Source organism: Oncorhynchus mykiss, chromosome 4, assembly GCF_057628025.1.
Source record: "Oncorhynchus mykiss isolate SJ-2025 chromosome 4, ASM5762802v1, whole genome shotgun sequence".
Lineage (NCBI taxonomy): Eukaryota > Metazoa > Chordata > Actinopteri > Salmoniformes > Salmonidae > Oncorhynchus > Oncorhynchus mykiss.
In genome coordinates, this window is record NC_143025.1 from 62,389,305 (window position 1) to 62,404,728 (window position 15,424).

General features: G+C 48.0%; 1 protein-coding gene across 3 annotated transcripts in view; it reads right to left on the reverse strand.

Annotated features, from left to right (window-relative positions):
* The window catches only part of LOC110522120 (transcription regulator protein BACH2), a 99,152-nt gene that overhangs the window by 6,129 nt on the left and 77,599 nt on the right, over positions 1-15,424 (reverse strand). For all 3 annotated transcript variants that reach the window (XM_021600244.3, XM_021600243.3, XM_036975670.2), the window contains exons 3-4: positions 8,594-10,162; positions 680-886 (exon numbers count right to left, since the gene is read on the reverse strand). In XM_021600244.3, coding sequence (XP_021455919.2) covers positions 680-886; positions 8,594-10,162 — 1,776 coding nt within the window. The remainder of the gene's footprint in view (positions 1-679; positions 887-8,593; positions 10,163-15,424) is intronic.

A 15,424-nucleotide genomic window follows, 5' to 3' on the forward strand; every position in this document is an offset into this window, starting at 1 on the left:
CAGCTAGAGGGCAGTCGGCCAGCGTGAAAGTGCTGACACGGTGTTGAGGTAATTAATATCGCTCTATCCCAAGGTAATGCTTGTTGCGCTGTCAACATGTGATTTAAAAAATAGATATATTTAACTCGGCAAGCCAGTTAAGAACAAGTTCTTATTTTACAATGACGGCCTACCCCCGGCCAAATCCTACCCTAACCCGGACGACGCTGGGCCAATTGTGAGCCTCCCTATGGGACACCCGATCACGGCCAGTTGTGAGACAGCCCGGGATTTAACCAGGGTCTGTAGTGATGCCTCTAGCACTGAGATGCAGTGCCTTAGACCGCTGCGCCACTCGGGAGCCAACAGTTATCATTAGTCCAGGGAGAGATCGGTACTATATAGACATTACATGGTTCTACTACTTTACATGCCAGTAGGTCCACACACTATGTGCTGTAGTACTGTATGCGCCAGAGGAGGCTGGTGGAAGGAGCTGTAGGAGGACGGGCTCGTAATAGCTGGAATGGAATGAACGGAACGGTGTCCAACACATTGAACGTATAGAAACCCCATGTTAGACTCCGTTCATTTCATTCCGGCCATCCCAATGAGCCCGTCCTCCTATAGCTCCTCCCACCAGCCTCCTCTGGTGTGCACAGTGTATCTGTGAGAGAGACATGGCTGGAGACACACTCACCAATTTTCTGATCTCACACTCCAGGTTCATGATACAGTCAAGCTTCCTCTTGCGACAGCGCTGCGCTGCGATGCGGTTCTTACTGCGCCTCCGGACGTCATGGATGAACTCCAGCTGCTCTGAGGTCAGTTTGTGCATTTTGACCATCATTTGGAAGTCGTTCCGCGGAAGATTTGTGATCTGATCGACAGGGAAAGGAAGCTTCACCTGCAAATCAAGAAATAAAGAATGGCTTTTCACATCTGACGTGGCACAGCGTTCACTTTTGAATGGAATATGGAAGGAACGTGAATGTGTAACAGTTTGATGAACCCTTGCTGAATCGACTTTATGTGCGTGTCAAAAACGGTCAGCCACATTTTTTTTTACCACAAGATGGTGCCAGAGTGCCGTCAGGACCAGGAATAGAGGATGTGACTTACATATACACATGTAAAGCCTGCAGCACTCTCTCTCGCTCTCAACCTGAAATATTGAACATCGTGTAACCTATTCTCGGGCAGAGGGGGACAACGTGATCTAAGAAATGAGTGTCTCTCCATCTGTCCCTGCTGGCTTGGAGAGGTGCCAGCGTGACAGATCGAGGAGGGACAGGCAGGGACTTGTCACCCCCATCCATAATGGTGTCAGGTGATATCTGTAGGGCATGATATGTAACATCTACACTAGGGGTAGGCAACTAGATTCAGCCGTGGGACGTTTTTTTTGTCGGAGCGGATGGTCGGAGGAACGGAACATAATTATAATAATTTGCACACTGCAAATTGATCCCAACTAAGCCCCAAAAATATTTGAAAATAACAATAATTTCATACGTTGAATAACATTGAGAGACGATCACACACGTCTCTTTTTCTATTCATGGGAACACTTGGAAACAGATTTCCTGAATTTAACACATTTGTTGCTGAATTCCTGGTGATTTTACCGTCTTTTTTTGGACCCAAAACACTACAAACGTTAGGGGGGGGGGCAAACAAATATAATCTTGCAGGCCAGATCTATACTATCAACCTACAATAGTCCACAGGGGCTGCAGAACAAAAGAAACACGCAGAGCCTTACTTTCTCTGACACCTTCAGTCACATAGTGCAACACTAATCCGGAGAAAAATCATTGGCAATAAAATACAGATAATTGCAAATTATCACAATACATTATTTCCATGGATTCGCTGCCAATTTCCACGAGGGTGTGATTTTTCCTCCCCGCAAAGCATCAATAGATCGCCTGATTCTTTCTGTTCCCTTTAGGTGCTGACAAACCTTCTGATACCGACATACCCCAGCGGTACCTCACAGCACCAGGGAGCCGTAGCAGAGTAGCTTGGGGGGGGGGGGGGGGGGGGGGGGGGGGGGAACAGGATGGCAGAGAGAGAGAGAGAGGCGAGGAGGAATAACAAAGAGCCAGAGGAAGACAGCCAGAGAGCTTTTGCCAAGATGAGATGAGCTGCTGCTCTCTTCCGCTCTGCTCTCCCCCCCCCCCCCCCCCCCCCCCCCCCCCCCCCCCCCCCCCCCCCCCCCCCCCGCGGCTGCCTCTCTGGAGCACGTCAAGAACAAAGTCAAACGGCGAGGAGGGACAGGAGGGAGGGAGGGGGGAGGAGAAACGTCTCCCTGTTCTCTCTGTACCTGGCCGCTGAACCAGGGCCAGATGGAGAATCCAAAAGCCCCTCGTGACTGCAAACTGAGCCCCACTAAAACAGAAGACTAGAGGACAATGGACTGGGCTGGAGCCTGCTTACACTCCCTCAAGCTACTACTACACACACACACGCACGCACACACCACAGTGAGCCGAGATATACGGTAAGTGCTGCACTTCAAGGGACAAAGCAAGGTGCCTATTCACGAGCACATCGAAATCACTCTCCATTGAAAAGCAAATCTAGATGTCAATTTATCCCAGAGAGACAGGCTTGAATTTCCTCATTAGAAGCCCTCAGTCCTCCGAGCCGTTGAGCCTATTTCTCATCTGGCCGCTGCATGCAGACACATGAATAAATAATGGGAGGAGATTTCCAGGCCACACTAGGCCCTGCAGGCTCCCTCCCACTACCAGCCAGGGTATGACAGTAGCTACAGAGAGAATGAAGGCAGAAAGAGAGGGCGGGCAATGGAACACATCCACATCCTGCCTGCTCTATGTGATCTGAAAACAAACAGAAGATGACTCTGCCGGTGATGATGGCCCCATTGAGCGCCATCTAATAACCACTAGTTATAGAGATCTATGGAGTGACCAGACAGATGTACTGATGGGGGGGGCTCTCTCCCTGAGACAGGCTAGGGGAGGGAGGAGATGTTCAGCTACCTCTCCACAGCGAGCGACCTTGTAATGTTCTTTTCTTTGTTCTTCCCGGCAGTGGCGTTCGGCGTTCGGAAGGGGTTCTGAAGGGGTACCTAGGATATATTTAGTGGCTCCACCAGGATAATCAGTCCAGCAGCAGATCTGACGGCAGTCATAAATTCAGACCCAATGTGTTCTGGATTCTCACTAACTTTCTTTTTCCCCCTTCCGTCTTTCCTTCCCTCCTCTTTCCCCTCTATTCCCCCCAGACTCACTCTTTCTCTGGGTCACTATGCTGCAAATAGGTCCAGAGTGAAAAGCAGGGATTATCTGCTACCCGGGGCGGCACTGTGTGTGCAGTGCCTCTATACCCTACTTCCCTCTCCCCTCAGACACACAGAGAGAGGGTGGGCATCTGGCTGCCTGCAGGTCCAGACTTGGGCCAAGCCTTAGGAGTCAGATGGTGGGGCGGCCCGACGATGACGGCTAACGCCTGGGGTCAGTGGGTTCTGTACTGCCAGTCCTCATCTGTAGGGTTGATGACCCACGTTGAACCCTGGGAGGGAGTTTAACACTGCAGCTCACTGTGCAAGAGAGAGGCATGCAAAGCCACCTACAACTGTGTTCCTTCCTAGCTATTGACACAGGCCCTGAGGCAATAAATACAGATGTAGGATCTTAATTTGATCACTCTTTTGTTGCTGAGAAATTTCCTGCACAGCAGGAAATGCTAATTTGTAGTGTATTCAAGATGTAAAAAGGATTCTAAAGTTTGTAATTTCCACTTTAAAATGTCAGACTTGATTCCCCACAATTTTTTTTATGAACCCCTACAAAAAAATGTCCATTCATTTTAATGTACATAATAATCCACATTTCCTGTTGCCGCAGGAATATTTTCCTGCTGTAGAAAACCTACTCAAATTAAGATCCTACGTCTGTACTTCCAATTTTCAGAGCAATTTTGTCTGAAAAGTGAAGCCATTGACTTAAATGGCCATGCACTGTGACTTGTTTTTCAGGTCTAACCGTCTCCCACTAGTTCTATAGCGCTGCTATCGTGACTGTGGCTCTGCCTCTGCATCAAAAACAGACCTTTATCTGGTGAGTACGATAAAACATGAACGTGAACACTAGCGTCTTTCTATGCTGATTATATACTACGTCCCAGTTACACAGTGATATATCACTTGTTGGTTTATAATGTGATTACAGAGCATTATGCATCCTATGAAGATCTGGGAGAAGATCATGTTGTTACAGAACTCCGGTTAGTATCGTATTGCTTTTTCTACCGTAAACAAACGCTGTTGCCGGAAAACCCCTATGGGAGATGAGTTAGAGAGGCTCTGTGGTGAAGAGATGGGCTGTGTTTCTGTGGGTACTGTTACTGCAGGATGCCAGGTCCCAGGGGATGGAAGGCGAAGTGGCAGCACCCCAGCTGGCTTTAAAGCTGACACAGAGCCTGTTCTCAGCTGCCAGCCCCAGCATCCGAACGTTCCCCAATGGGCACAACAACAGCCTGACTCTGTCTGCACACAAGACAAATAACGAAACCTACAACAACAACAAAAAATCATGCACCAAATCAGTATAATGTGGTTTACACTGTATGCCTGAAATTATTGAGACCACAGATGCATCATAACAAGGGTGGAGCAAGAAGATTACATTTAAAAAAAATTGTTTTACTGTAGACTATAATAGAAATAACAGAAGTGATATTTAGGTTTGTGCACTTCCTGTGTCACATGTTCATTCAGGGGTTAACGTTTGGTGGTGGGCGAGATCGGAAACATTGTGCTGCTAATATATCAACTCTACTTCCCTATCACTCCCACCTCACTCTCAGATCAATATGTGCAGCATACTGTGACCAGACAGTTAGACTGAGCTTAACGCCTACACAGGGAGAGAGATAGCGAGCGAGAGAGAGAGAGAGAGAGAGAGAGAGGGGGAGAGAAAGAGAGAAAAAGGTCTCAGCTCTTTAAATCTCTTTTATCACTGTGAATTCCATCTCCTTTATCACTGTGAATTCCATCTCCTTTATCACTGTGAATTCAATCTCTTTTATCACGGTGAATTCCATCTCCTTTATCACTGTGAATTCCATCTCCTTTATCACTGTGAATTCCATCTATTTTATTACTGTGAATTCCATCTCCTTTATCCCTGTGAATTCCATCTTCTTTATCACTGTGAATTCCATCTTATTTATCCCTGTGAATTCCATCTATTTTATTACTGTGAATTCCATCTCCTTTATCCCTGTGAATTCCATCTCCTTTATCACTGTGAATTCCATCTCCTTTATCACTGTGAATTCCATCTCTGCTTCCTCCTCTGTGGGTGGATAGTGCAAAAACATTGGCTGGTGGTGGTGTACTGGGTTCCGTATTCACAAAGCGTGCTGATCTCGGATCAGCTCCTCCCTGTCCACATAATCGTATTCATTATGAACTGAAAAGGCAAAACTGATCAAAGATCAGCACTCACTCCTCTGAGACTCTTTATGAATCCGGGCCATGGTCCATGTTTCAGAGGGGCCTCTCCTGACATAGTGACTGATTCACTATGTATGATGTCGTTCAGCTGGGAAGCAGTAGAAATACAGTTAAGGTGTAAAAATGTGTCAATTAAAAAGTTACCCCAGTGTGGTGTAGTGTCTGCTATGTGGGAGGGTGTTGCTAATGTGGCTACCAGATGTGGGCTCGTATGCAACACCCTCTAACCTCAGTACTGGGAGCAGCCAGGAGACCTCAGACTACCTTGAATGACTATTGCCTCCCTCTGCCAGACTAGCCTCCAGTTTAACAACTTCCTTCCCTGTCAGAATTCATTGTTCCCAGCGCCGGGGCTGCAGCTATTTCCAACAGCAGCAGCGTTGGGCGCTTGCCTGACTAGCTCTCCCTGAGTGGGGCCCGGTCTGCCTGTCATTTGCTCTGCAAATACACAGAGGGAGAGGCATGGCAGTGGCCTCCCTGGACGCTAGCTGTGTTTGTTTGTACAGCCGACTCACTGGGGGGAATAAGGAAAAGAGGGCCCCAGGAAGCATGAGGTAGCAGTTTTGTTGCCAGATAAAGCTGGAGGAAAAGCACGGCGGGATTTGGCCCCACACTGAGGATCCTTATGTAAATGCTCTCCTACGCCTCCATCCATAACAACATGTAATAAACCAAACAGCACTACTGCGAGAGGTTCTCTCACACACAGCAGCATCTGAGACCAGGCAGAGTCTGCCAACCTCATTCATAATCCATCTTATCAGCAGCAGGCATGCTTACTCCATGCGGGTCAATAGAGGTCTGACCAGGGGAGAGCGACTGCCCCCTCTCATTGAAGCCACGGAAGTTCAAGGCCGACCGGGCACTGCAGACATTGTTAGCAGAAAACAGGATCCCCCTCATTATAGTGAATGGAAGAATGGAAATCTTCATGGTCATTCATTGTGTAAAAAAATAAATAAAATACAAATGAAGACAATCACGGTACCAATAATTGCTTCTAATACACCAGATGTTTGTCCTTGAACCAATCATTTTTTAATTGCACAAAGAAGAAATTACAAGGATAATTTAGTTGCTAATGGCAGCCTGCAGTACCCCGGGCGGCCTTTAACTTGAGTTACTCAAAGAGAGGGGGCAGCACTGAGCTAGCCTGCAACGTCACTTCCTGGAGTAGCTCAAACTGCGCATGTTATGTCTCCATGAGACGCCATCTTAACTGACTTAATTTGGCTTCAATGCGCTATTGAGTCTTCACATAGGAATGAATGGTGTCACGTGATCAGTGACTTTGTCCATTCATATATACAGTCATTGGATCTGACAGTGGATATTGTGCTCTGCTAATCGACTGCCTACAATAGAGTGTAGTGTGTGTTCCATACACTCTTTGACTCATACAAGATAACAAAGGGAACTGGAAATGTCTGAAGAGTCATTTTGGGGCTGCTTTTCTCTTCCTCGACAGCTCTAACGCTGTAAATTACAATTGTCTATAGTAGAGCACTCAACAGTCCTTCAAACGGCCCATAAATCACTGGGTGTGGGTGCCACTGAGGTAATAATTACACATTACTGCTAGGGCTGTTAATCTCTCTGTTTGTGCACAGAAGAAGTGACTGACTGGATTCTTTCCACAGTCCCTGTCATGTGGCTCCAACACCGGCGAAACAGGGACGAGGCTGAATCCGATCGCCATGGCAACGCACCAGTTTCTCCCTCTCTCGGCTCCCTGCGCACTTCAAGGTCTCAGGCTGAGAAGCGGCGAGCCTTTATCTTCCAGGCAAAGAGAAAACAGGTCTGCCTACAACAAAAGCAAATGCTACGGATGCAATAGTTTCAAGATGAAATTAAAGAGGCATCAGAGGCATTCTGTATGAAGAAAAAAAAGGATCATTTTACATTTCCTTTTGATGGAACAAAACCGCTTTCATCCTGATTATAATTGTCCACTTGACTAGGCTGTATTCTATTTATCCTTAGTGATCTCACAGTAAACAACAACAACATCAACAACAACACCAGGGCTGTTCTGCAGTCAGCCTGGAGGACATCGGTTGTCTGGCCAGATGGATTAGGGGATGATTAAGGGATTGGCCATCCATCCTTGTCAGCAGCATGCCAGGCGCTGCAGGATGCAGTCTCATCATGACACAACGCGGAGCAGCCCCCCCCCCCCCCTCCACCAAACCACGTGCACAATACAACTACATCCTGTTTCATTACGCTGTTGTTGTCTGATCGCTATCGCAAACATACCGTATATGCTTTAAAGCTGTGCGTAACACAACATGGCCTACCTTGCGTCTGTCACATACATTATAAGCTATATTTGTTTATAATACAACAAAGGCTATCTTCACCTTCAAGTAGTGCAGGTGTATTGGTGACACAGCATACATGTATACAGTGTACATGCCCAAGCGAGGTGGCTCGACAATTAGCAGATGCAGATTGTGTGGAATTGGATTAGAGATGTCAGGTTTGTGGAGGGAAAATATCAGCTATTTAGCCCGTGACAGCTAAGGGGGACAGAGATAAAGCCACAGGAGAACCCCTTCAGACCCCGGGCCTTAGAGAGAACCCGGACTCCTCCCTAGCTCCGGCCGTCTACATCTCAGTCTATTAGCCCTTCTACACACACCAGCGCTTCCCTGTCCATAGGATCAACCAATCACAGCCCTCGACACGACCACCGCATCCTCGGGAGTGTGTGTGTGTGTGTGTGTGTGTGTGTGTGTGTGTGTGTGTGTGTTTGTGTGTGTGCGTGTGGGCTCAGACTGTTCGAGTGAGCGCGTTCGGTTTGGACCCTCGCTCCTATTCAGACTCATTACACAGATCTCAAACAGTGCGTAAAGCCGATTAACATTATCAAGGCGCATCTGTGCCCCTGTTCTGTTCACGGTGGCGTTGCTATAAATCTGTTATTGAAAGAATAATACTCCCGCTTCAATTACATGATTATCTAATGACTGTGAATGCAGACCCAGAGAGCAAGGTCACTGTGAGATGATGATTTGTCTCCAAGGTGGGACTGGGTGTGTGAGGCATTGTGTACAACATGAGAGAAGGCAGTGTGTACAACATGAGAGAAGGCAGTGTGATAGTGTTAAATTCACTCACCTCTGGTCCCTGCTCGACTCGGCACGACTCGCTGTCACCCTCGGAGAAGGATCCCGACTCGTCGCTGGAGTTGGTGCCGTACGACTGCTCGCACTTGATCTTGGGGCGCACCTGGTTGAAGAGGGCATCTCCCCCTATCACGACCTGGTCCTGCTGGTCGGTGGCGAGGCGGAGCGCCACGTTGGAGCACGGCGAGGAGGAGAACTCAAACTGGGGCAGGCTGCAGGGTGAGCCGCCGCTCCCGTCCTCCGCGTAGGAGTAGGAGGAGCAGGAGCTGGAGGTCCGCGTGCGGGTCTCGGAGGGCGGCGAGCGCGTGCACACCTTGATTGGTACTGGGCAGCTGGTGTTGGGCCGCAGGTGGCAGAGGAGCGGCGGGGGCTCTGTGGTGGTGGAAGCGAGGGTGGGGGCGCTGCTGGGAGAGTAGGTCTGTGAGGTGGGGAGGGACTGGCTGGCACCAGCCCACAGACTCTTTGGCGTGTGCTCTGAGAGCTCCATCTCCAAAGAGTTCCCACCGGGGTAGGAATGCGCCGGGGTGCCCAGACGGTCGCAGGCCCCTGAGGAGGAAAAGATGACACTGCGGCGGTCCAGCTCCACTTCCTGTTTGCAAACGCCGTCGCAGGAGGCGGACTTCAGCGACGACAGCATCGGAGGGAAGCCGTCCACTACCTTTGGGGATGTAACAGACAGGCCCAGCTCCACTGCAGTGAAAGGCCTGAAATCTCCCTGAGTGGTTTCTTTGTCTTCGGGGCAGACGCTGGCGAGTCTGTTGGCGAATAGCTGTTGTGACACGTTGGGCAGACCTGGCAGGTCCGTTCCTTTCTTGAAGAAGGCGCGGAGGCAGGTGGGGGACTTGCTCCTCTTGACGGAAGAGGGGGATACCACTGGGACACTGTCCAATTCCATGGCTGTCACGTCGTCCTTGTCATGGCCATCCTGCTCGTCCCCTGACAAGCACAGCGAGATGGCCTCTTCCTCTGCCCGAGGCTCCACTTTGATTTGAGCCACCGGCGGCCTACTCTGGTCCCGGACCGCCCCGTCGCTGATGCCACCGCTGGTCTCCTTAAATAATAATGTGCTTGGAAAACCTGAGGTACTGGTGTGTGAGGAGGTGTCGTTATTGTGCTTGTTGCAGGCCCACTGGTACTTCCTGTATTTGGGGCAGCGAGGGAGGTCCGACGCTCCGTGCCTGTCGAAGTCCAGCCGTCCGTCTGCGAAGTCGCTGGGCACCGCCATGGCTAGCGGGTTCGCGTCTGGTGCTTGCCGCAAGGAGGCCAAGCATTCAGCGCGCCGCCGGGCCCGGGGGGAGGCAACCTTTGTTGTCGTCTCAGACTGCATGCTCTCGTCCTCAGGCTCGTGGTTCCCCTCAGCCGGCGCCACCTTGCGGCACAGCAGCAGGCCATCCTCCTCGCTGCGGAGCTGGGCCTCCAGGAAGCGAAAGCACGAGTCCTCCAGGTTGTGCATGCGTAGGAATTCGGCACAGCGGATGACCTCCTGGATGTTTTCTCTGCTGAGTAACAGCTTAGCAGTGTAGGCAAACTGCAACAATGGGGCGAATCCCCTGGCAGTGACCTGCGAAAAAACAGGGAAATTGCCAGCATTACCATCAGCACTGCCATTGTTCTGATCCCTGACTGTGGTTAGACAACCCGACAGCTCTAATGACCATAAACAAACACTTTAAAAGTACCAGTTAATCTTTTATCGGGTCAGCACCGAACTTTCTATACAGCCTAGCAAATAAATAAAAAAAACAGTGGTGCTGGGCTAGCTGGCTGGCTGTGTCCAACTCCCATTTTATGTTGTGTCCAACTCCCCATTTTCATTACAATAACCCTTGTGGCATACTGACATTCCACTGGCCCACCAGTCTGTCTGCCCTGCCGCCCGGCGGTAGCCTATCGCTCTCCCCCGGCAGTTTCCGCCCACCTCTAGTCTTGTGTGGTGTCGACGTACAGTGTAGGACCATATGGATTGCAGCTCCTGCTGCTGCCTCACTTTCAGGTTCAGTCCCCTGCAGCCCCTCTGAGGTGAAGTGCCTCTAAAACCTAACGATTATGCAAGACAGTGGCTAATCTTTACTGCAGCCATATGGAGTAAACTAGCTGGATAATTAGGTAAACTCCTGAGACTGCAGAAGCTTGGCCGCCCTCTACTACGGTTGTTGTTGAAGACAGAGAGACAGGAGGACGGAGCCAGGCTAGCTAGCTGTTTAATGCCATTCTGTTTGGTGTCTGTAGAGAGAAACCAGTGTTAAGCTCAATTTGAGAGACACATCCCTTGCGCAGGCAACAGTAGCACACAGTGCTGTTTAACTACAGCTTCTGATGGCGAACGCACCTCTGTTAGGGGCTGGCTCGAGGAATGCCACGTGAAACTACACAAGGCAAGGTGTCCTCACAAACACAACTACGAGGGTTTCACTTTGAATCGGGGAGCGGCATTGTTCAGCAAAGCACTTTTCTTTGTCAGAGCGATGTCAAGTTCCCGGTAACACTTAACGGGCTCTCTCAATGTGTTTTTAATGAGCAGGGAGAAAAGGCCCAGTGTTTACTGATTATTTTTGCTTTCCATTGTTGGTAGGAACAACACAAGATGAATTCCCTAGGTGTAATGGTATTCCCTATGTCTGAGAGAGAAGACTGCCCCGCTGCCCACTGTCAGCAGTAGAGGCTGCGCACCCTTCTAGTAAAACCGGATATTCCCTCCTCAGAAATGAAGCTCACAAACCACAGAAATTTGCTTTTGGAAAAACAACTGGGCAGTGTATATAAGGAAATACAAACATAGAGGGGGATTTTTTTTTTTTTTAAAGCCTGAGGACATTCAATCATTCCTAGCAGAAGGAATGAAATCACTGAGATGTGTGTTGATTGTGTTGGAGGGATTATTCTAAATGGGTTTAAAATACACAAGATTGGGCCTCCCGAGTGGCTTAAGGCACTGCTAGCTGTGCCACTAGAGATTCTGGGTTCGAGTCCAGGCTCTGTTGCGATCGGGAGACCCATGGAGCGGTGCATAATTGGGCCAGCGTTGTCCCGGTTACGAAAGGGTTTGGCCTGATCAAACAATAACACGAGATACACTCACCTACGTATTTACTTGGACAGTGACACTAAAACGTTTAATTTGACTCTATATTCCAACCTTTGGATTTGAGATCAAATTCATTATATGAAACGACAGTGGCACATGTCAACTTTTATTTGAGGGTATTTCATACATATCTGTTTTCACAGTTTAGAAATGAATGCACCTTATGTATTTAACCCCGCCCATTAGAAGATGTCACAAGTATTACCGCATGGTACGCTATTTGCACCGCCCGCAACAGCAGGGATCTCCAGAGGGTAGTGTGGTCATTCCAACGCATCACTGGGGACACACTGCCTGCCCACCAGGACATCTACAGCACCCGGTGTCACAGGAAGGCCAAGAACATAATCAAGATACCTGTTCACCCTGCTACCATCTAGAAAGTGGAGACCGTCCAGGTGCATCAAAGTTGGGACCGAGAGACTGAAAAACAGCTTCTAGGCCATCAGACTGTTCAAGCAATCACCACCTGCCGGCCTCTGACCAGTACCCTGCCCTGAACCTTAGACACTGTCACTAGCCGGCTACCGGCTTATTTGATTTGATTTAGCCTAAAGGATGTTTAGCATGTTTTGGTGGCATGATAGTTATGCCTCTGTAACTTTTTCACTCATCATTATTCTCGATTCATTCACGATTATCCGTAATTTTACACGGGTGGGTGTAACCCTGAATGCTGATTGGTTAAAACTTATCCCACAAGTTACCACCGGCTAAATCTATGACGTTAAAATTCCTATTCACTTTGTTCCATTTGACTGCGCAATCCACTGACTCATCAGCCCAGCCAGGCAATTTATAAACTTGAACTCCATTATAAAAATCATCTAGACGTTATCTCACATATCTTTTAAACTAACATTTCGTTTTCAACAGCAGAGATTTGACCTTGCTGCCAGCACTACGTCCTTTGCAACATAGTTTCAATATTCAAATTTGATCTCCAGCTGTTGCATAGTAATGAAGGTGTCGGGAGTCTGGATGAGACATTCAACCAGGCAGCTTTTCTCAGATAATTGAAATCATGAATCAGCATAATTTGTAAAGATATATACAAAGAAATATCAATAGAAAACAGGTAAAACTAAACGAAGTGCAAATAGTTTGCAGTCTTTACAGCTTCAGTGCTGGAAGTGATTGTGTTAGCTGTGTTGTTGGCTAGCTCCTCTGAACAACAGTGTCCTGACGAGAGAGCACATTTTCTATGCCAGATGAAATCGCGCCTCATTAGCTCATTGTTATGGATGTATCCAAATAAATGTCACTAGAAAACAGCTTAAACAAATGCAAATGCTACTGTTGTTATTCTGGATGCACTGTTTGATGTGAGTATAAATTAGCCATAGTTGGCTAGCTAGCAAGCAAGGGATAAGAACATTGCCAGACAGTAATGGAACATTTAGAACGAACGACTGGGTTGTGTCCAAAGATACAGAACAAAAAGACTGAACGACTGGGTCGTGTCTCTGGCAAACGGACCGATAGAACGAACAACCAGCCAGCTTGGGTAGCAACCCTAGATTTGTGTCAGGACTATTTCTTGTGGAAGGACGAAATCTTATGAATAAATACATAAAAATACAGTTTTGAATATATGTAAATCATAATTTGAATAAATTGGTAACCCGTTGTGTGATAATGCCGTCGAAGCCGGTGTTTGGAGGATATATTGGCACGGTTTGACTGCCGTCGACTTTGTCTCGGACCTAACAACACCCGTGACAATATATCCCCCAAACACCGGCTTGTCGGCCATTATCACTTAATCATGGTAGCGTCCACGTTGATGTAGAAGTGTTCAGAAAACATATTCTATTCCTATTTACAATAAAAGTGACTCCAAAAATTATACAATACATTACTTATCATTCCTCTCTATTGGGCACAAAATAATCGGAAACACATCCAAAACAATCTGCAAATGCATCCAACAAGTTTGCAGTCACAACCTTGATGTAGTTGTTGCATGATGTTGATGTTGCATGCTGGGAATATGGGACCAAATACAAAACGTTTGACTGGGATTTGTCCAAATACACCTTCAAATGGGGGGACTAGATACCTAAAGTGCATTGATTTCTCAACGGTAAAACAGACATGTATGGAAATTACCCTCAAATATAAGGTGACATTCTGTACTGTCACCTCATATAAAATATTTAATCTCAAATCCAAAATGTAGAGAGCCAAATGAAATCTTTTAGCTTTACAGTCCAAATAAACAGGTAGGGGGAGAGTATCCTGATGTTACACACTATTCTGTGAATACACAACTTACAGTGGATGCTTTCAGTTATGCCACACAACAACTCAATGTATATCCTCATTTGAACTACGGACAACCTGCCCAAAACACTATGTGGCATCGTTATACAGTATAATTCAACATTTGTTCAACATTTCTTATGTATACTAAGGATCTTATAAAATACCTCCACTAAGCAGATGTTTACTATAGGATATAAGTGCATGCCTGTGTACGGTGCACAGTGGGAGGAAAGAGGTTTGACTGGACTCGCCACTACTGATGAGCACAGCACCTCCACTAAGCAGATGTTTACTATAGGATATACGTGCGTGCCTGTGTACGGTGCACAGTGGGAGGAAAGAGGTTTGACTGGACTCGCCACTACTGATGAGCACAGCACCTCCACTAAGCAGATGTTTACTATAGGATATACGTGCGTGCCTGTGTACGGTGCACAGTGGGAGGAAAGAGGTTTGACTGGACTCGCCACTACTGATGAGCACAGCACCTCCACTAAGCAGATGTTTACTATAGGATATACGTGCGTGCCTGTGTACGGTGCACAGTGGGAGGAAAGAGGCTTTGACTGGACTCGCCACTACTGATGAGCACAGCACCTCTACTATACCACTGCGGTACCACTCGGCCACATCAGTGTGCGCAAACACGCGTGCACACAACACAGGAACACAGACACCTCCCTGCAGACAGATGGAAAGAGAGAGAGAGAGAGAGAGAGCGCCTCCTCGCCACGCACTGTCCACCCCTCCCTTCCTTTGACACACCCACAAATAGGGCAGATCCAACCAGCCGTCTTTAAACGTGAAAGTGGTTTGGGCTTAAATGAGGCTGGTCGGCTGGACTTGGCCGGCCCGCCGCATCAGGGCTGCTGACAAACAGACACGGAGCTGCTGCTGGGCTGGGGGGGGGGGGGAGTGCTGAGCGTCGCCGGGATCTATTTTCAGCTTGTATCAGCAGCTGCTGCCTGCGGGAGCACCTCTTTATGTGTGCCCTGCACCATACGTGATTACTCCAGTGATGAAACCAGCACAGTAGCCCAACGAAGGCAAGCGTGAGGGATCCGGAGGGGGAGAAAGAGAGAAAAAGAAGAGAGGGATAGAAAGAAAGAAAGAGAGAGGGAGAGAGGGAAAGCCACACTAGAATAAATTAAAGGACGAACAAAAAGCAAAGGATATAGGATATAAAGAGCATTTCCTGGTCATTAGTGGATCGACTTTGACATATGAAGCGTTTCAGGCCGTTAGCAGCACTTATTGCATGAGTTAAGACAAAGGGACAAATTAATCAAGGTGACAGATCTGGGCCATTATGCTAATGTGGGCTTGTGGACTGGGTGGATCTGGCCCTACTCTGTGTCTGGGGACCGGGGGGGGGCGATACCATTACAGAGTAGGAAGTTATAGCAAGAGTGCATCACAGAACCCTGACAATTCCCATGCCATTTTTGGGAAGTCCTTTTCAAATATCCT